The following is a 23184-nucleotide window of genomic DNA, read 5'->3' as shown; positions in this document are numbered from 1 at the left end:
TAGCAGACCTGAAGCAAACTGTGTGCCTGTTCCTAAAACATGTCTTTCCTTGCAATAGTGGGAGCGTGTAAATATACTATAATTTGCCGTTGCTTGATTTTCCCAGCCTAATTTGTCTTTCGCTTTGTTTAAACACCTGCTGCTACTTTCGTACATCTTCATATGCACAATTTATTACAGCATTTTCCAAACACATCACATTGTGTTCCATGCAGTGTGACACATATCAAATTTCTTGCTAATTTCTTTTCAGTTTAAATAGATTTCATTTACTTTTTTTAACTGCATCTTAAAGAATGGTACTTCTGTTTTGGAGAGTCTCTAGACATGATCCAAACTCGTAAGCGTGTCAGTTTTAGTTCTTTTCTAATTGTAATTACATGTATTTTACAAATCAGTAATGAGTAATCTCATGATGAATCATGTCATGCAGAAAACACATCTTTATCCATGTAATATTTGATGTGGCTTTAGTAAACCGTAATATAACCCACAGACAGTCAATCAACATTTAAGTAATGTTAATCTTAAATTCCATTACAGACTCAATAATCAGTGGCTCTTCTGCATTCAATAAAGTCCATGCATACGGAGAAACAGGCTCTGTAAACATTACATGTTTCTACAGCTTTGCTTTTATTAATTCTTCATTCAATGTGATACTGTACCTGGAAAACAGCATCAAAGTTATCCATGATCTGGTTCTTCCTACACTTACTTTCATTTCATAAAATACGAAACTACGAATTTATATCAGGACTAATTTTACCTACAAATTGCTTTACTGAGATTAAACCTCCCAGATTGTTGTGGCGTAACTATAGGGGGCTAGTAAAATATCAAGTGTAAAAGTAAAAACTTACTTTTCTTTATGATCACCAATGCATCAAGTTCTCAAGGGAAATAATCCTGCATTCATCATGGTACAAAATAAACGTGCAAACAAATAATTCATTTTTAAGAAAATCCTTTGTCCCATGTAACAGAGGCTAAGGGGTCATTTACTAATAACTGAATTTCAATTTTTCCATGAATCTCTAAAAATTCTTGGTTATCACATTTTAAAAAACAAGTTCCAAAAATTAGAGATTTATTTAGGGGCAGATTTACTAAGCTCGAGTGATGGTTCGAATTTCAAAGTAAATTTTTGGGTACTTCGACCATCGAATAGGCTATATTCGACCATTCGACTTTGATTCGAACGATTCGAAGTAAAAATCTTTCAACTATTCAACCATTAAGAATTTTGTGAAAAACTCAATTTTAGAGGTTTTTAAGGTATTCATATTTTTTAGTGCATCGTTCAGCACTTTTTTTCATTTGTACTTTTTATATTCGGATCGTTTAGTCGTGGTTTCAAAAACCACTTAAATGCAACCTTTGATAAATTGGTCCTTAAATGTCTAAAACTTTCAAAATGAGGCTTGGCACACAAAAGTCCATAACTTATTCAGTAGACCATTATGAAAGTCAAATGAATTTTGCATTGCACTTCAAGACCTGTATAGCTATTTCAGGCTTCATTTTTATACGCAGTGCATTCAAATCACTTAATTTATTAACAGTATTTATTAGCAATGAGCGAATCTGTCCCAAAAAAATCACAAAATGGCAAAAAATTTGCAAAACACATTGAAGTCAATAGGCAACAAATTTTTTTTAGGCACAACAATTATTTATGGACGCAAATTTCATTCCAAATGCACTAAAGTCAATGGCCATTTTTCCGTCAGGTGCCTTTTTTGTCTGGGTGACCTTTTTGTCTCAGACTTTTTGTGTGATTTTTCTTATGGCGAATTTTTTTTCTCTGTGACATTTTTGTCTTGGCGACAGTTTTGATAAAAGTTTTGCAAATAGCGAAATGTAGGATTTCAATGCGAATTCAATTTGTGGTAAAAAAATTTGCTCATCGCTAATATTTAAATAATTAACAGTATTTCAAAACCAAACAATATTTACTACCAGCAAGGCTGTTAACTTTACTGATGGCAGTACTGTGGTGGCCATACATGGGCCGATAAAAGCTGCCGACAGACCGCGTCGGCAGCTTATTGGCCCGTGTATGGGGCCCCCCGATGGGCTTCACCTATCGAGATGTGGCCGAAAGTCGGGCAGATCTCGATCGGATGGGACAAAAAATCCCGTCGGATCACGGCCTCATCTATTCGTTGATGCGGCCCCGCGATCCGACCGCCCATTGCTATTCATTAGGATCCGATCGTTGGCCCTAGGGCCCACGATCGGATCAGCCCGATATTGCCCACCTCAAGGTGGGCATATCGGGGAGAGATCCGCTCGTTTGACGACATCGCCAAACGAGCGGATCTCTCAGTGTATGGGCACCTTTAGTTTTGTACTGCTTAAGCTGGCCATAGATGTTGAGATTTTTAAAAGATCAGATCCGCATCGTGAGACCACGATTTTCTCGGAACGATCGTACGATCGTACGAATTGACCATCTAACCGCACGATCATTTCAAAGGATTGGTCGGACTTCCCTAAAATCGGTCATTCGGCAAGAAGAATCGGCGCGTCTATGGGGAGCTTTAGTCTTTACTTAAATAGTATTTATAAAGTATAAATAACTTTTTCTAAATTCACAAGCATTCTAATTAGTCTGATGATGAAATACGAACAGTAGTGCTTGTCCAATGAGTTAAAAAACGTCTTTGGTTTGATAACTACCAGGTTATCACTTGGATAAGGAACCATGGAATCAAGACAAATCACCAGTCAATTGATTTTGGCTTAATTTATTATTTAAAATTAGAAGAGGCTTTTTGCTGTTAATGCTCATTTAAGAAGATAAAAAGAGAATAAAGAAGTGGCAGCTGCCTTCCTGTATTGCATGTAAACAAAATTCCAATCGCCAAATTCTGTCGGGACCCTCTCTTGGAAGTAAACATTTAAAATAAAATAAAAAATACTATAATAAAAAAAAGAAAGCATTAAAATATAATTGATTATTAAAAAAATTACATCGGCTTGAAGCAGTGGGAAGAATTAGCAGTTTAAATCAGTTGAGAATAGCTTAAGCAGGATGGCATATATTGCAGGTGAGCCATTTGCTTTGGACTAAACCGACATTTCTTCAGCCAAAAAGTCTGATTGTGCTTTTAAAAGCTGTGTTTATAACAATATATCCCAAAAAATTATGTATGGGAAATCATTCATTTTGTGCAAAGCTAATTCTAAGTTGTGGGTTGGCTACCAGTAAGAGTAATATATTGTAACCCTCTCTTTTACTGTCATAAAATGTATTGATAAAGAAATCAAGTTAATTTGGAACAGACTACACTGAAGTGTCTTTAACAACTTTAGTTGCAGTTTCCTGTTTTTTTATTGGATACAAATTAATTTTTTTTTTCAATAGTTTTTATTGAGGAAATCGTGCATTACAACATATCCGTTAACATCGTCTCAGTCATCTCACAAACATAGACAGTAATGAGTACATCTCTTTTACTAACAGTGATGTTGCTAAGTCTAAACTGAATAGCATACATGGCAGACGACATGATAAATAAACATGTATCAAATCTTTGTAGTATAAAGAGTAGTATAGATCAATAAAAAAAAAAAAAGAAGAACTGCATAACACATAAGAGAAAGGAGAAGGAAAGGAAATGACAAAAGAAAAAAATAAAAGACAAGTAAAGAAAAATAAGAGGACAAATTAATTTTAATGAATCATATATACATTTTTCACATTTCTACATTATATGCAGTCAAGACTGGAAACAAGACAAGTCCACTCAACAAGGAAAGTGGAAAATTGAAAGAAGCTTTAGAAGCTAACATACAGTTGGCAGTTACAGCAAAGCCTCCAGGGAAGCGAAACTATCAATCATCATTTAGCTTCATAAATATATTAGCTGTTTTGGAGGTTTATTAAAAAAAAAAAAAAAAAGTTAAAACTTGCCTGGTGTGTTTTTACTTATATGCTGGACTGATAATAAGTAACATAATAGAGAATGATTGCTTTCCTCTCCTAGAGGGTCTGTCTTACAGCTGCTAGCCTAAAAGCAACCATCATTCATCATCCATGTTTCCATGTTGCCTGTTAAAATTCATATCTACTTATACTACGGAGATGCCATGAATAACCTGTAAAATACTACATGTCTCAATCATAGTATAGGCATTGAAAATTCAGAAAAGTATTTGCACACTTAGCTGATTTGTTGAAATCATTAGATCATGAAGCTTACATGTCTTTGAGGGTCAATTCTACCCATACTAATGGACTGTGAACAATTATTTTCTTTCTAGAAACTTAGGTACAAAATGAAGGCAGTCTGGCAGAAAAGTCTTGGTTTGGCAAGAGAATGCAAACTGCTGGAATGTGTAATACCAGCCACAAAGTTAAGTAGAGTGAGAATAATGGTTTTCCATGGTTTGGGCTAGATCCACTGGTTCTATTGGAAGCAAACTTCTATCCTGGTTTAGAAAATTCTGTTCATGTACAGATCTGTTTGTCATTGGTTTGTGTTTGTTGACAAGTTGAAGCTGTATGTAGACATAATATTTTAAGATAAATCTGTTCCTGGATTTGTTACATTTATTAAATCTTCTTTAAGCTATGTGAAGGTCTTATGAAGCTTTTTTTCACTGTTTTAAATGATATAACTATTAAATATATCACACCATGCATCTCATCCTTTTTCTTTCAGATTGTACTCTCTAATGAGCATGGCCCTCATTATTTGTATGTAGTCTGTATGTTTGATGTACAGTAGTTACACGTCTCTTGTGCAACTCTGTGGAATTTGCTGACTCTTTGTTTTTGAAGTAATATGTTCAGTTCTTTTGCTGAAAACTATAGAAAACTATAAGGAATTTGCATTTCTAACTGAATTCAGAGCATGGGAAGCCTGTGTGGTCAGGCTGGTATTTGAATACTTTTACATTTCAGGTACACAAAACTCCAGTTAGGCAGCAACAAAACCACCTTTGTGTGATTTCTGGAGAAATGCAGAGAGTGAATGCTCCATGTGAAAAACCTTGGGCCCTCTTGTTGTGGTTTTGGCAAATGAAAACAGCCAACTGTCAGGAGGAATTTATAAAACAATAAACAGGAAGGGGTGTTGATTGTGAGGAGTCTTGTGTTTGCAAAGATCCTTCCTGGGAAGTATTTGAAATAAAATCCCATACCAAGTTTGCCATATTGGATAGGTGCCTGTTTACTGCATGTGAAATAATGGAACTGTCAGCACTTGTTCCAGGTACAATGATAATTAAAATGTATTTAGTTAGTGTTGCTATAATCTTGATTGGCTAATTAAGACTGAGAAACCAATGACTCAATTCTCGTTTAACAGAAAGCAACTGTGCAGTACTAAAGAATGCAAAAACATTTCTTAAATAAAGTAATGTGAATTATTTATATTATCAATTAGTTTGGAACAGGCATCTTTTCATGGCAATAGTTATTCTCCCTAACATTTGCAAAAAAGCATTGTTTTATTTTTACAATTTTTTTCAACTTTTTAAAGAAACATTTTAAGATTTGAATATATCTAATTTACAACTAGAAGAAACCTTTGTTCTATATTCATGCAAGGTCAGAGTAGGTTGGCACATGGACATCCCCTCTCCTGCTCCCTACCTCTCCACTAACTTGTGCACCATTCAGATAGGGTACAGCTTGAGATATATTTTCAATCCTAGATTTAGCAATCCTAGATGTAGCAATCCCTGGGGCAAAAATGCTTGTTAGATGGGCACTAAGCACTAATGAATGTACTCTTGCATTCATTAGGGAGCTAGCCAGGGCTGCCATCAGGGGGGGACAGGGGGGACAAGTGTCCCGGGCCTGAAGGGGGGCCTGGCAGTGCTGCATTTTTGAAAGAGCTGGGCCCCCCTTACGAGCGCCCGAGCCGTGCGGCCATTTCGCAGGTTGCCGGATGTAAAAGTGCCGAACAGCCGAACAGCCGAAGCCGAAGTCCCGAAGTGGCGAAAAGACCCGAAGTCACGAAAACAGCCGAAATTGAAGTCCTGAAGTGGAAAAAAGACCCGAAGTCAAGAAAACAGCCGAAATTAAAGTCCTGAAGCGGCCAAAAGACCCGAAGAAAAAAATTTTTGGGGTCCCAATTTTTTTTGTAACTTGTAAGGGTGCCCCTGCCACCAATGTTTTTTTTTTTAAATTAAAAAATATTTTTTGGGGCCCCAATTTTATTTAACTTATAAGGGAGCCCTGACCATCAATAGCTTTTTATAACTTGTGTGTGGGGTGGTTACTTTTTTAGCGCTGATGTCTCTGTGGTCTTTTAACTGGGATGTGGAGTGGGCGGGATATGGGGTGGGGCTTGGGCGCGAGTGTGGGCAGGGCCCAGGGTCCCCAAAAATGTTGTTGTACGGGGCCCTGTGATTTCTAATGGTGGCCCTGGCGCTAGCACTTGTATCCTGGGGAAAATTAAATGAGCCCATATATGAAAGGGCCATCAAAGAGAGTGATATCATTAAAGACATCAAACTACCTAACCTTACTAACTGTAAACCAATTAAATGTTTCCTTTCAAACATTTGAACAGCAAATTATGATTACGTTAATAAAATGTTAGCAAACTTTTATTAGATTACCACCCTAAGACTCAAATCTCTAAGAAACCAAGCACATTTCATATGCTGCATAGCACATGTCTGGAGAAGTTGCGGGCAAGGGCAAGACCATGAACAAATGGTGTTTTCTTTTGGGATGTTTTCCCAATATTTATAATATATATATTAATAATATTTGATAACATATAAAAGGGCATCTGGTGTAGATAACATTAGCTAGTGGCAGAAACAAAATTGCAATAAAATGTGTTTGGTTGACTGCAAATTGGGTCCAATAGTCCATGTTTGGCCAACTTACAGGTTAAAAAGTATCTTTCCACACTTGACATGCTAAGTGCTTTTGTTGCCTCAAAACAGGTTAGTTTCATGTGACAAAAGTGGAAAAACATATACGTCTAGCACAAAATGGCATTGTGAGCAGCAATCAGCATGGCATTATGAAGGATAGGTCATGTCAGACACATTTGATTGCTTTTTATGATGAGGTAAGTAAGATGCTGGATAGTGGTGGAACAATAGATGTGATCTATTTGGATTTTGCCAAAGCATTTGATACCGTGCCCCACAAATGACTGCTTTCTAAACTAAGGTCTGTTGGGCTTAATTTAGTCATTTGCACCTGGATTGGAAACTGGCTACAGGATCGGGTACAGAGGGTGGTTGTTAATGGGACATTCTCTACTTGGAGTAAGGTTCTTAGTGGGGTCCCCCAGGGCTCAGTATTGGGTCCACTTTTATTTAACTTGTTCATTAATGACTTAGGGGAAGGTGTTGTAAGTAATTTATCAGTGTTTGCAAATAACACAAAACTATCCAGCCCAATTAATTCCATCCAGGATGTGGCATCCTTGCAACATGATCTTGACAAACTGGCAATCTGGGCAGCTAAGTGGCAAATGAGATTCAATGTTGATAAATGTAAAGTCATGCAGCTGGGATGTAAAAATATCCAAGCCACTTATACCCTTAATGGGACTGCACTAGGCAAATCCATTATGGAAAAGGACCTTTGAGTCCTTGTAGATGATAAACTTGGCTGCAGCAAGCAATGCCAGTCAGCAGCATGAAGGGGCATAGATTCACGGCAGGAAGGGGTAATTCTTCCACTTTATAGAGCACTTGTAAGGCCCCATCTAGAATATACGATTTTTGGTCTCCAGTGCTCAAACACGACATTATTGTAGTAGTGAGGGTACAGAGAAGGGAACTAAGCTGGTAAAAGGTATGGAAAATCTTAACTATGAGGAAAGACTGGCCACCTTAAAAGGGTGATATGATAACTATGTATAAATATATAAGGGGGTGTTATAATAATCTCTCTAATGCTTTATTTACTAGTAGGTCTTTCCAGCTGACACAAGGTCACCCATTCCGATTAGAAGAAAAGAGGTTCTGCCTAAATATTCGGAAGGGGTTTTTTACAGTGAGAGCTGTGAAGATGCGGAATTCTCTCCCTGAATCAGTTGAACAGGCTGATACATTAGAAAGCTTTAAGAAGGGGTTGGATAGCTTTTTAGCAAGTGAGGGAATACAGGGTTATGGGAGATAGCTCATAGTACAAGTTGATCCAGGGACTAGTCCTATTGCCATTTTGGAGTCAGGAAGGATTTTTTCCCCCCTCTGAGGCAAATTGGAGAGGCTTCAGATGGGTTTTTTGCCTTCCACTGAATCAACTAGCAGTTAGGCAGGTTAAAAAAAAGTTAAAAGGTTGAACTTGATGGACGTGTGTCTTTTCTCAACCTAACTTACTATGTAAAACATAACTTCAATAGAAACTTAAATGCAATACTCTTATTTACATTGTCAGTGAACTCCAAAAATATCAGACTCCAAAATGCTCAGAATGGGACTTTAAACACATGGTTTTGATATAAGTTAAAAGGGGCGTTTGAATGTGAACAGTGACTTTGGTACTAAGTAAGGGGAAACCAAGTGCATGTATAGGCTCACTTCTGGACTTCTTTTTGAGGCAAATAAACAGTTAAGTGAAAATTTAAACTGCTAATAAATAAGGAAAGGTACACCCAGGAATTCATGTCAGCATCTTAAAAAGAAATGTCTTCCAAAGTTATACAGTTTATTACAAGGATATCATTGTAACTGAATAATCATCTGCTTTTAAATGATATATATACTGTACAACATGTTTCTAGCCAATTTAGAGAGAACTCGAGACCTAGCACAGGATTGCAAGCTAATTGATATGCTGAAATTGAATTGTTACTGTATGAAATGAAACCCTCATTTAGGTTCCCGCACAGCTTGAGATTGATCCTTTCTGTCCAGCAGTGAGTCAGATATTGTAACTGGAAAAGGTCAGTGGACACATTAGGATTGCTGGATGTTATTCCGGCTAAGCACGTGGCTTTGACTAAGTGTACTTCTTTAGCTTTTATTGCAGATACCACATGAAACTTTTTGGCAAGGTATTATACTTAAAAATACATTATTTCTTATTTTGGATTTCAAGTTTCCTTTAAATATATAAAAAAAAATAAGAACTTGGCATTCATTGTTCCAATGAGCTAACATTTTCTACGGTATATCAAATAGAAGCAGCCCCAATTATAGGGCATTTGAACAATATGGCACTTGGGAATAGGGGGCAAAGATTTTACTAGAAGACGCAAATTCCAGTTCCTGTTACTGCTCCTCTACAGGAGGCAAATACTAATTTCATGTTTGCGTTGACTTAAACTTGGATACAATTCCTTTTCACAGAACACTATTAAACTCCAATGGTGTTAAAAGTTAGAATAAAAAAGTACTCTAACTGAGACCTGCCGAGTTCATGTAGAAGTCAATAGCAGATGTCCCATTGACATTTTGATGATATCCTGATCTGTGCTGGATTTCTTACAATAATCCAAAGTTATCTTGGTTTTCGGGCAAAAAAACATAGGATTCAGATGTTTTTACGGTTTTATCGAGTCTTTTGCCATAAAAGAAATTGTCGTGAAAATTGATTAATAAATCTGAAATCAACTCCAACCAAATCCACACGGAATCCCACCCCACCCAACCCGCCCCCTATTTCTTAAAGTTTTCCAAAAAGTTTATTGTGCGGGAAATTTATTTTTATAAAATTGTGAAAAAAATTCGAATTTTTCAGATTTGTTGCAGAAAACTGCAATCTGCCATTGACTTCTACATGGATAACAATACTTTGCCAATATATACAGGTGTATCAAATAGTTTCTAGTTTTACACAACTTCTGACAGGCTTTGAAATATTTGGACTCAGGGTCGGACTGAGCCGGCAGGACAACGAGAAAAAACCCAGTGGGCTCCACCGGGCCAAACACGATCCCTGCAATATGATCTTCATGTTGCGGCAAAAAAATTGTCCATGCCCACATGTGCAATCGCGGCAAAGAAACTGTGTGCATTCACAATCGCTGGAAAAAAAAACAGTGTGCTTGCACAATCGCAGGAAAAAAAAACCCCAGTGCGCATGCGCAATCGTGGCACCGTGGCAGGTCAAGTGGCAGGGGGCTCAGAGACAGCAGCCCCGGTGGGCCTCGATTTTCAAAGCATAAAACATGATGCCCAACTGACCTTTTTCAATTATAAATGCCTTCAACTTTTGGAACAGCTTCATAAAACCTATAAAGGTTTGTTTACCAGTAAGAATTCTAATAAATAATTAAAATACACTCTCCCTAATTTAGGTACTGTATTCTCCAAAAGTGTTTTACTTTTGAAAACACATTTTAAAACAAAATATATTTTTTATTAATCACAAGCAAATTATGTGCTTCAATTTTAATCCTTAAGATATGTCATGTATTGGTTTACTGTACATTGCAACTATAAATGAAAAATATATAGTACCATATTTTTAAAAATGGTTTCATTGGTATCGGATTGGTGAGGATGTATCGTCTTCACATGAAAAAATCTCCCAATTGTATTGTTCCTTCATGTATGTATTTAACTGTTGAATCATGTATAAAGAGTATATATCCACCAAACAAGGGAACTTTTTGGACTCATACAAGGCCAATAGGCTTCTGAGCCATTCAACACTGACAAAGGCAAATGCCTGCCTGTGTATGGACATCTTAGATAGGTGCAATATCTGTGCTTATTCATATTATCCCACAGACTCCAAAGAAAAGTGCTCTCCGCTGGCCAAATTTTCAAAATTTGAACAAAGCATATCTTAGACTTGACAGTGTCAATATTTTATTCAACAAAGAAAGCAATGCAACACATGTATTGCTTTGTTAAACAACTTAGTTTTACAATTAAGTTGTTTTACAAGTTTGGGTTTACATTTAAGTACAGGGGTTATTTACTAATATCCGAATTTCTCTCATATTTTATTTAAAAAAACCATGACCAAACTCACATGCCTGATTTTAGCGTATTTATTAATAAAAAACTTTATTTAATCGAATCATGGAAAAACTTGATAAAAACAAGCAAACACCGGAATTGCTCAAATTTTTCTGCCTTTTTCACAAATTGCTCAAATTTTTCGAGCTTTTTTCCCAAAAGTTTGTAGAGTTTTTACCTGAAAACCCAGAAAAAGTTGGATTTTCTGGCAAGAAAATGGGAGAGGCACCTATTTGAGATAGGTGCCTCTTCCATTTGCTTATACAGGACCTCGACAGGTCTTAGATGGCAGATTTTCAGATTCTGGCTTTTTGCAGCATCTGGGAATAATAAAACTCTATTTTAGCGTTTTCTAGTGAAAAATTAAACTTTTATAAATAATCCCTTAAATCTACTTTGATTCTGGAGTCCGTGGATTCTTATACTATATCATAAAGGAACAGTTTGTGTGAAAATAAAAACTGTGTAAATGGATAGGCAGTTCATTTGCCTGTTTCTTTAAGATTGATCATACTGTACACGGCCACAGTGCTTTTATTGAATTAGAAAATGAAGCTAAAGCCAGGTCAGTACTTCATTTTCCTTGCTATGCCTTTGCCTACTGGAAGCAGTTTTAATTTGCCATAACTGTAATGATAAAATGCCAGAAATGTTCGTACATCTGCAGCAAAATAAAGATCTGCCGATATGTCTTTGCTGCTAATCACCTTTGTCTGTTACTCATTGAAAGCTTTTGAATAGATTCAGATACTAAAGAATCAAAGGAATCAATCAAAGGAAATCAAAACAAAAAAAAAGTAAAAAGAAAAATGTATTTCGCATGGCACCGCAAAGTATTCTGCCTAGGGCGATTACAAAATTCACAAAAGCTAAATGCTGTATCTCTACCACCACAGCACCTAAAGCATTTAAGAGACTTAGGGGTTACAGTATGTAATAAAAGTCACTAAGTTTACCAGGAACAGTATCCTATATCAACCAATCAGCAAGTAGCATGTACTGGTCACCTGTTTAAAAGCAATCATCTTATTGCTTGCTATAGGTTCAAGGTTAGGAAATCAAGGTTATTAAAAAATCTCGTAAGAAAGAAAAGAAGATCTGTAATGACTCTTTAAGGATTCATATTAAGCTTACCATTCGCCCCCGTTTCACTGGGACAGGCCCCGTTTCAGGACTTTGTCGTCGTTAGAAATTGCCCCATGAAGCGTCCCGTCTGCAGAAAATATAAAAATCCAAGTGAAGCAGCTTACCAGGTCCCAGCACTGCATAATTCTACAGGCAGGGGCGCAGGAGAGAGCAATCAGGCTGCAGGCAGCAGATATCATCTTACTATGAATTCTGGGGGTATTGTACATGGAATCACCTCTATGCCATCCTACTATGATTTCTCGGGGTACTTTACATGGAATTGCCTCAATGCCATCCTACTATGAATTCTGGGGGTATTGTACATGGAATTACCTCTATGCCATCCTACTATGAATTCTCGGGGTACTGTACATGGAATTGCCTCAATGCCATCTTACTATGAATTCTGGGGGTATTGTACATGGAATTACCTCTATGCCATCCTACTATGAATTCTGGGGGTACTGTACATGGAATTATCTCTATGCCATCCTACTATGAATTCTGTGGGTACTGTACATGGAATTACCTCTATGACATCCTACTATGAATTCTGGGGGTACTGTACATGGAATTGCCTCTATGCCATCCTACTATGAATTCTGGGGGTATTGTAAATGGAATTGCCTCTATGCCATCCTACTATGAATTCTGGGGGTATTGTACATGGAATTGTCTTTATGCCATCCTACTATGAATTCTGGGGTATTGTACATGGAATCGACACTACATTCATTAATATATTCACTGAGGGTGTATTTGTAAAATGGGGAGTGATGAGTGGGGGTGTGTCTTACAAAGAGGGAGTGGCATATGTTCATTGATGCAGTCCCGCGATCCGATCACCCATACTCCTTGCTTCATGATCCGATCATTGGCCCTAGGGCCCACGATTGGATCAATCCGATATCGCCCACATCAAGGCGATATTGGGGAGAGATCCACTTGTTTGGCAACAACGCCAAACGAGTGGATCTCTATGTGTATGGCCACCCTAAGTCGGGTCTTTCTGGATAGAGGCTTTCACAATAACGGATCACATACCTGTACTGCCTCTGTTATGTTGGCATTGTTTGTCTTACAGACTGCCAAGTATAGGAAGAAAAACATGGACATGGAAAACAGGACAAGCTGATTGAATGAGTGAACAGTACAATGCATTAAAATTGTGTCTCATGTCAAGTTATTGTACTGTTACTATGAGGCCTTATGACTTGTACAACTGGAAGATTTACTGACCTACTGTATTTCATGTATAGTAGAAAATCAGATGGCACACACTTTGGCAAATGTGTGTAGATCCACACACAACGTTTCGGAGGTACAACCTCCTTTCTCAAGTGCTCTTTCCCTACCTCTGCTTTGTCCTTGAGATAAATGAATATTTATTAACATATTAAAAATTACCGGTAACATATTTTTGCAATACCTGTGCATGATGGAATGCTACTTCATGCAGATCTTCTGATAGTCTATTTTTGTCACACCTCCCAGTTAATGGCGAAGGAAAGGCTTAATGACTAGGGTGTGCCAATCCCAAATGGCACCCCCTAAAGATCCCTTGCATTTGCCCCATGCTTTGTGCACGTGCAGTACAGTTAATTGATAACTAAAGTAAGGGGGTAATTTACTAAGCTCTGCCCGAAATTCCCCAAAATCTGAAAAATTAGGGATTTGTTTGTGTTATAATAGGCTTAAGAAAAATCACGAGTATTTCGAAATTTATTAAACCCCGAGTGCTAAAAGCCTGAATATAAAACCACGGCATCTCAAACCTGTCGAGGTTGCATAAAAGTCAATGGCAACAGTCCCATTGATTTTTGGTTGTGTCGGGGGTTTCGGGCAATTTCACAATGTTTTCGGAGCTTTCGGAGGAAAACTCAGAAAAATTCTGAGTTTTCGGGAAAATTCACGAAAAAATCTTGAAATTCTGAGCTTTTCCCGCAAAGGAAATTTTCGGAAAAATGTAATAATAAATAAGCGTGGAAAACCCGTGCGGGTTAGATCGGAGTTTGTAGCAGCCGATGTTGAGATGAATTCATACCTTGATAAATAACCCCCTAAATGTGAAAGAATAATAATGCCCCAGGTTGGCTAATAAATTGTCACCCCTCCACCTTTGCTTTTTTTTACAATTAAATCAATTTTTATTTTTCAGTGATAGGCTGTAGCATTACCTAGTATTATGACTGTAAGTATTACCAAGGCTACAAACTGCTTCTCTCTGAATCAGACACATGAGAAACAGAAGTATTATAGTGTATTATGTTATTTTAATATATTGTATTCAGAAATATGAATCATCCTTTTGAAATTATTTTGGCTATTATGTAGGCAGTTTTTCTGTTGTAGACACTATCATAGCCACAATACATAACATTAATACTGACATATACTTTGAATGCTGATATATACCTGAAACATTACAATTAGTACAAGCTGGTAGGCAGATTCTGTATGATTTATTTAGTTAATATCGACTGCCGATAATCCATTATGCCGTACAGTCCCATTAAGTTAGATATATATGAATAAATATGTTTGCATAAATAAGTGATTATAGAGAAGCTGAAAGGAGAGTACCATAAGAAGAAAATATGAAAAAACTATTGTTTAACATTTTAAATTACCACAACTCAATTCCAAGAAGGCATAAAGTTTAAAATGATGTGACTAGTGATGTGAATTAATTATTTTAATGCCTTCCAAGTGGAGTTCATTCTGAGTGATATACTTTAGCAGAGTACACATGTTAAATTATAATTGAAAAAACATGTAGCTAAATGGCTGAATTCAAAGAATAAATATACAGCTGCTGGGAGGTCAGAAGTCAATGTGGTGAGCATATGCCAGATTCCTTTAGGGATTTCATTAGTGTGTGGTTCTATGTACATGTGCAGCTAAATGAATTTCAGAATTTTGCTTTAAATTAGACAATGGTTGGTCAATTGTTATTGCGATTTTATAGAGCTGTTAAAAAGACATGTTTGAAATTAGATTTCATAAGACCCTTACTAAAGTACAGTCCATAAACCCTTTATTGCAATCTGTGTTCCCTTTAAACCATCGGGGCCTAACAATACAAGACAATTTGTTTCCCAATTTCTTACTATCCACAATAATAAAATAAGTACTTACTGCCCTACAAAACTGCCTGCAAACTTCCGTAATTATAGACGGTAATGGAATTTTGATGGTTAGAAAAAAAGTTTAAACACTAGGGTTTTCAATACCGGCCAGTGTATTAACATGAAAAGACTGCATGGTTCAGGCTACATATTCAAATCAGACCCTCATATTCTAAGGCCCTAGTCACAATCACACAACACTAAAATCAAACTCTTCTTAAGCAAAATGAACCTGTTTGTATATATTTCTACCTAGAGAGGGTCCCAGCCTGCCACCAAATCCTAGGTTGCAGCAAATACACTTTCATTTGGGGTCTGTTGTGTGGGTTTCTTCAAGGTACTCCAGTTTCCTCCCACACACCAAAAACATGTTGGCATATATAATAGCGGCAGATTAGTAGTCAGCACAACTTCCACTCACTTCTTTGGCTGGGTGCACGTCCTCCAATGGCCACTTTCCACTGGCAATACTGGCAAAGAAATTAGTCCAGCACCCATTGTTTAGGATAAAACGGCCTTTATTGGACCAAGGGCATTACAGCAACGTTTCAAACCAACTGGTCTTTTATCAGCTTGATAAAAGACCAGTTGGTCTGAAACGTTGCTGTAATGCCCTTGGTCCAATAAAGGCCGTTTTATCCTAAACAGTGGGTGCTGGACTAATTTCTTTGCCGGCATATATAATAGCTTCTGATGAAAACTCCCTCAAAAGATGATATACAGATGGACAGTCCTTATTCATCACACTATTCAGGATAAAATGTGGGATTGCATCACAAATGCAGTGCAGAAATATCTTGTTGCATTTCATGCAAGTTTGCCTCTTCCTCAGCTACTATGAAATGTGTCTGCATTCTAAATTTCACTGGGGTAGGGAATAATTTGAGTGATGAATAATTTCTGTATGGACAAGTTATATGCATTTCATGGGACCCAATTACAAACACTCAATTATTTTTCTTTTCCACATGAATTATTAAGGGACACATTTGCCTAGGGTCGAATATCGAGGGTTAATTAGGATTTTAATCCATCGATCGAAGGATATTCCTTCGATCAGAAAATTGATAGGAAGCCTATGGGGACCTTCACCATAGGCTAACATTGGCCTCGGTAGGTTTTAGGTAGCGAACTAGGGGGTCGAAGAATTTTTTAAAGAGACAGTACTTCGACTATCGAATGGTCGAATAGTCGAACGATTTATTTTCGATTCCAAGTCGAAGGTCGTAGTCGAAGGTCGAAGTAGCCCATTCGATGGTCGAAGTAGCCAAAAAAACCATTCGAAATTCAACTATTTTTCCTCTGTTAAAATCAGGAATAATGCTAATTCACCATTTAAAAGCTTTTAAGGTCAAGGGGAGTTATCCTTATCAAATTGTAACATTTTTCTTTAATTTGAGCGTTTAGAGCTTTTGGTTTTTTTTCATTTGTAATTGAGCAAGGATTTTGAGGTTTTCATATTAATATTCTGATTAGTTTCGTAATTTTTATATTTGGATCTTTTAATAAACTATTTGGCACTCATGGTTTGAAAGAAAATAAGTATATATATATATATATATATATATATATATATATATATATATATATATATATATATTTACAGTATATATATATATATATATAATAGTAATGAAAATTTTATTCCACTGTGCATATATGCTTATAATACACAAAAGCCATGAATAACTTGTAAATGATATCCTTATAAACGGTGAGTTCTGATGTCATTTCAGTCACATGACTCATTGTAATGTGTGTATTATAATAAATAAAGTACACCCAGTTGTAAAATTTGAGGATATTAGAAGTTACCTTGGAGTTCCATGACCTGTATAAAAACACTCGGCCTTCGGTCTCGTTTTTTTATATGGTCATGAAACTCCTCGGTAACATAATATCCTTATGTTTTACAAAAGAGGGGGTACTTTATTCACTATATAATACACAAAAGCCATGAATATCCTGTAAATTATATCCTTATAAACGGTGAGTAGTGATGTCATCAGTTATAAACGGTGAGTAGTGATGTCATTTTTGACACATGACTCACTAAAACTTGTGTATTATAATGAATAAAGTACCCCTTGTTGGAAAATATGAGGATATTAGAAGTAACCTTGGAGTTCCATGACATGTCATTGAACTCCTCGGTGACTTATAATATTTTACAATAAAGTGTACTTTATTCACTATATATATATATATATATATATATATATATATATATATATATATATATATATATATATATATATATATATATATATATATATATATATATATCTTGATAACGGTCCAAGGCCCGCACCGAAACGTCGATGCGTGTTTAATTCTCTTTTAAATTTGATAAATAAATTACGTTTTTTCAAATTCCAGTGTGCACTGCGAACTACTTGTGGACTGTTGGATACTCGATATTGTGGCAGCACCTGGTGCATTTTTGTTTTTTTGGATATATATATATAATGATTCAGCAACTGTAGTTGTTTCACTTTAAAACTATTCACAGCTCTTTCTAAGATCCATGAAAATAGTTGTGCAATGATAACTCTTCGCCCTTTTATGAGCATGTGCTGCTGATGTCCTACTGATCGCTAATGAAAATGATCTGTGTTTTTGCTTGGAACTTGGTAATTGCATCTTTTGATGAATTTTCTTTTCCAACACAGATGTACAAATGTTTACATCCTAGAGGATAAATCTTTTTTATGTTATATTTCCAGGGGCCAACATATATATACATACTTATACAATCACCTGGATCAAATTAAGAAGTCTGGGCCTGTGGGGTTTTTAGCCGTTGATTTACATGTTTGGCCAGATTTCCATGGAAACTCTCCCTTGGCAGATCTCACAATGAAAGGCATGGTAAGAAACAGGGTAGCAATGGAAATGTGTCTGTAATACAAAAGAGAAATATATATGTGACGTTGAAGTGAACAGCACTATTAACTGTATTTTACCTTGTACAAATACCAGCAGCTTCAATGCTTTGGAGAGGTTTGTTATGAGCATTTATTATAGCCGTGCAAATTATACTGACATATCAGTTTATAAGAAAGCTCAGAGATTTATATAGTGCTGGGAAAATATTGTCCAGTGTTTGGCAAAAAAAGATTAAGGTGCTATGATCTAGCAGTTTGTTGTATGTGGAAGAGGGTCTACACTAATACAATGATGACTGTTGGGTCATGAACCCACCACAAACAACATAAAATACATGAAGTATCCTCAGAAGCTGAAGAAGTAAAAGAAGGGGTTAACACTTTCTTTTTTTATCACTCTATAGTTTTTCATTGTTATCATGCCTATCTCTACCTTATTTGAGCTATCGGGGTGCTGTACCTGGTCCAGATTTTTTAAAGGCATTATACGCCAGAACAATGTAGGTCTTTATAAAAATATTGCATAAAACAGCTCATATGTAAACCCTGCTTCATGTAAAAAAAACATTTTTCATAATATCATTTTTAATAGTATGTGCCGTTGGGTAATCCTTACTATAAAACATTTTAAGAACTAAGGTATGCCCCCTGGGATCCTATGAGTCACAGTGCACACAAACAATCCAAACAAACCTTACATGTTAGGCCACATGAGCCAATTAACCAACAAAGTTCTGTGTTTTTCTCCCACAATTCTTCCTGTAACAGTTAGGGGCACATTTACCAAGGGTCGAAGTGAATTCTAAGTGAATTTTCGAATTCAAAAACTTCGAATTTCGAAGTAATTTATGGGTACTTTGACCATCGAATAGGCCAAAATTAGATACGAATGGAAAAAACTTTGAATATTCGACCATTCGAAAATCGAAGTACTTTAAAAACTCTTTAAAAAACTTCGACTTCAACACTTCACCACCTTAAACCTGCCGAATTGCTATGTTAGCCTATGGGGACCTCCTAGAACCTGTAGCCAGTATTTGGCTAAGTTTTTAGAAGTCAAAGTTCTTTTTTTGAAAATCGTTCAATCGATTAAATAGTTCAAATCGTTCGATACGAACGATTTCTGCGTTCGATTGAACGATTTGAATTCGATCGAAAACGCCTAAATCCACTCAAAAAAAAAAACCTAGGCTACCGAATTTCTACAATGTTCTACGAAGTTTTACCACTTCGAAATTCGACCCTTAGTAAATGTGCCCCTTAGAGTTGCAGTATTTCTAGTCAGATGATCTCTGTGGCAGCACAGAGAATATCATAAAATGGGTGCTGAAAGGAAAAGATGTGAAAGGGTAATATGTACTTTATATATATATTCCAGATTGGTAACATTCTTTAATATACCACTTAATATGATATCAACTATTTGTTGCTTATGTATTCATTTGGGGGATATAGTTTTTAACTGGGGGTGTTTATCATTTTAAGTTATATATGGTCTTTGTGTTTGCTCTCAATGGAGCCAGAGATTCCATTAAAGTCTATTCATCTTATTAAAATTGGCAGTAAGTAATATATTGCACTAGACCAATAATCCATTAAAAAAAACAGCGTCAGTTAGGCAATAAAGCAAATGTTTGGTTGCTATGGTTTATTGCAATGGTACAGTTTAGGACCTATGTTAATAAAAGTACATTTCTTGAGAAGTAACATTCACTTCCTTTTTTGTGATGGCTTATACAGTATACTCTTTCTTATTTATTTCCTTAAATTAAAATGGGGTAGTACATCATCTGATTATCCTTAATTTACCACACTTCGCAGAGCTGTACAACCAGGGAAAAAATGTAACCATTGCCCATACAAAGATGCTACAGTATATAATTAAAACTTAAGTTTAACCCTGCAGGTTGTTGGACTAACTTTGTCTAAAATCTTGGATGATCTGGCTATTCTTTACTTGGCCACAATACAAGCCATTGCAGTAAATTAATTTACTTTTCATAAACTGGAATATTATTGTGTTACGTTTGTCACTGCATTACAGCTTGCACTAAGCTATGGGAATGAAAAAAAAAAAAAAATGTTTTAGTAGGCAAAAAATAGTTACTTCTGTAAACAAAATCCTATAAAGGTGGTGGTTGTTTTGAAATGATCGCTTTTGGTTTTAATGTGTAGAATAAAGTTAGGTTTTAAGTCTCTAAAAAAGTCCTAAAAGTTTTGGGTTGACAAACAACCAATTTAAGGGAGTGGAGTAGGACTCATTGTCAACCACACTCTTGAATTTATTTTGTAAATTCATAAAACATCTGAACTATTGATTTACATCCCCTCTAACGCCACTAGCCATAATGGCTAAATTCTAAAAAATAATCTATTGCCAAACGCTTGTATCTCTTAAGTCCTATTGATTAAATGATTGCTTTTCAGTCAAAAACAGGATATTGCCTAAATAACTATAATAATGCTGCAAAGAGACAATCCTCTGTTTCTATAATTAATTTGATTAGAGGGTTGGAGGAAATAGTATACCACGATATAACAAACATGAATCAGAATAAAATCTGACATCTAATATCAAGTAATTAAAGAACATATTTGGAAGGCTAAATGATTGTTATCAGCTATCAGATTATGGGCAAAATGCACTGTGTTATAATATTTGGAATCATGGCTTCCATCAGCAATATTGATTGCAAGCATATGCCAGTGTATTGAATTGCAGAACTCAACCTGAGAACCTTAGGGCATCTTGGTGAAATTTTCTTAAGTCCCCGGAATTCTTTTCTAGCAGTAAACAGGATTATTTGATAGTTGAAGTTAGCTCTAATTTCAAAGAAACAAATGTTAAGAAGGTTTAATTTTACAGTTGCAGTAAATATAAGTTAAAAGAAAACAGAATTTGCATTGTCACAGGATAAATAAAGCGTAAAGTCATAATTTCTATGCAATGTGACACACGTGTTTTCCTCTGAGCATTTTGTGATTGCTGTGGTTTTCTATGTATATCTAGAAAGCTTTTGCAAGATACTTATGTCCTAAAAACCATTCCCCGTGCGCTTCCTATGTGTGGGTGAGAGATAGAGAGAGAGAGAGAGAGAGAGAGAGAGAGAGAGAGAGAGAGAGAGAGCAAAAGTTAATTTGTAGTATGCCTCTTTTGAGTATAGTTACAGTACTATTCTAATTGTTTCTCCAGTTGGGAACAAGGCACATCCTGGAAACAATGCAGACTGCAGGTCATCACATCAGCACATTGCATCTTAGTGGTGGACTAAGTAAGAACCCCCTCTTTGTACAGATGCATTACGGGGGTTATCAGCTGCTACAAACTCCGATCTAAGCCGCTTGGGTTTTTAACGCTTATTTATTATTACATTTCCCCGAAATTTTGCAGGAAAAACTCAGGTTTCTTTACGATTTTTTCGTGAATTTTCATGAATTTTCACCCGAAAGCTCCGAAAACATCGTGAAATTGCCCGAAACCCCCGACACAACCAAAAATCAATGGGACTGTTCCCATTGACTTTTATGCAACCTCGCAGGTTTGAGATGCCGTGTTTTTATATTCAGGCTTTTTAGCCCTTTGGGGTTTAAAAAATTCTGAAAAATTTGTGATTTTTTTAAAAGCCTATTATAATAAAAAAAATCACAAACTTTTTGGATTTCGGGTATTCGGAGCTTAGTAAATAACCCCCTACATGTAAGATTAGTGCATTAATAAAATAACAAGCTATATCATTTTCAGTACAGCACACAAATATCACAGTGGTTGAGGCTGGAACTTATTTTATCATAAAAGCCGAGTGACTGCAGATAGATGGTATGAAAGATCCTGATCTAAAAAGAAAATGCTAGCTTTGCTTGTGATTGCATGTACTTTGTCCAGCCAACCATTGCCTGAAAATGGCCGAACAAAAGGTGCGGGCCACCATGTTTTTCATACTTTGCAACTTGCCCAGGCATCAGCAGTGCACCCCTTGCACTGAGTTCTTGCATTGGACAGAGCTGCCACAATGAAGCTGGAGTTCTTTTTAAAGGTGTTGTAGGTAATGGAGTCTTGGCCGGGGGGGAGCTAATTACTGCTGCACTGTTTCAATAGTACAGTGGAACAAAGATACTGGTAGCAATTACATGTGCAACATGTGCAATTACAATATAACTTTAAAATAGAAAATAAATTGTAAAAATATTTATTGGAAAGTTGCTGTACCGTTACCTTTTCCCAAAGCTATATTGTAAATGAATTATGCACTCTGCATGCTTTTCTTCATTTTAGATATTTCAATTAACATATTTTTTTTAAATCTTTTGTAAAATATTAGTAATATTAAACCACTAATATGATGAATTTGGAACAATAGCTCCACGTGCTGGGTATTTCAGCCGACTATCTACATTCAGGAAAAAAATATTTCCTAATACAATAAATGTTAGATGACTATTCTCTTTAAAAAGACTAATATCTTGAAAATTACAAAGAATAATTTGAATTAAAAACTTGAGCAATTTTACATTAATTTGTTTGAATTGTTTACATGTCCTTTAAACAGTAAAAAAAATTGGATGGTTTTGCCACCAATATGGATACATGCTAGCTTTTCTATTATTTGAGAGAAAAAGCAGTTATTCAAAAATGAAGAGTTGCTTCTTTTAATAGGTAAATGGCATTACCGCATTTCTAGGCCTTCTGAATAATGGGTATCCTCATATAAGGAATATCATATCCTTATGAGCTTTTCCCTCATAATCCATGTCTTTGCACTATTCTTATTTTGTTACTTTACTAGGATCTGATGTGTAAACTGACCATCTAGCAGACAAGCAGTTAAGATGAATAACATTGCAAGATTATGTTCCCTTACAGAAGTCAAGAGTTCATGGAATCTGTTCAGCTCTCACCAGTGGAATTTGTATTGAGATGTGGAAATATTTCTGTTTGCTAGGATACCTAGATAAAACATTAAGCTATTGTGGTTTAACAGGATAATTCTCAATGATTAACTAAGTCAAATATGTATTTTTACAGCCTGGGATTCCCTCGTTTTTTCTGTTTGGTCTATTTCTGTGCATTAGGTACTGAACCACTGACATTCTTTTGTCTTGATTTCTCTTGTGATTTGATTTACTGTTACACTATGTTA

At 36.0% G+C, this 23184-nt stretch overlaps 1 protein-coding gene across 1 annotated transcript in view; it reads left to right on the top strand.

The window, feature by feature from the left end:
• Positions 1–22844, top strand: part of LOC108714984 (FGGY carbohydrate kinase domain-containing protein-like) — a 145924-nt gene extending 123080 nt beyond the window's left edge. Inside the window, exons 5-10 of the mRNA XM_041591497.1 lie at positions 3729–3886; positions 11406–11467; positions 17885–18029; positions 19953–20027; positions 21240–21354; positions 22831–22844. Coding sequence (XP_041447431.1) covers positions 3729–3886; positions 11406–11467; positions 17885–18029; positions 19953–20027; positions 21240–21354; positions 22831–22844 — 569 coding nt within the window. The remainder of the gene's footprint in view (positions 1–3728; positions 3887–11405; positions 11468–17884; positions 18030–19952; positions 20028–21239; positions 21355–22830) is intronic.
• The last annotated feature ends 340 nt before the right edge of the window (positions 22845–23184 follow it).

The sequence above is a fragment of the Xenopus laevis genome, chromosome 4S, assembly GCF_017654675.1.
Source record: "Xenopus laevis strain J_2021 chromosome 4S, Xenopus_laevis_v10.1, whole genome shotgun sequence".
Classification (NCBI taxonomy): Eukaryota; Metazoa; Chordata; class Amphibia; order Anura; family Pipidae; genus Xenopus; species Xenopus laevis.
This window is presented reverse-complemented; position numbering and strand designations above follow the sequence as displayed.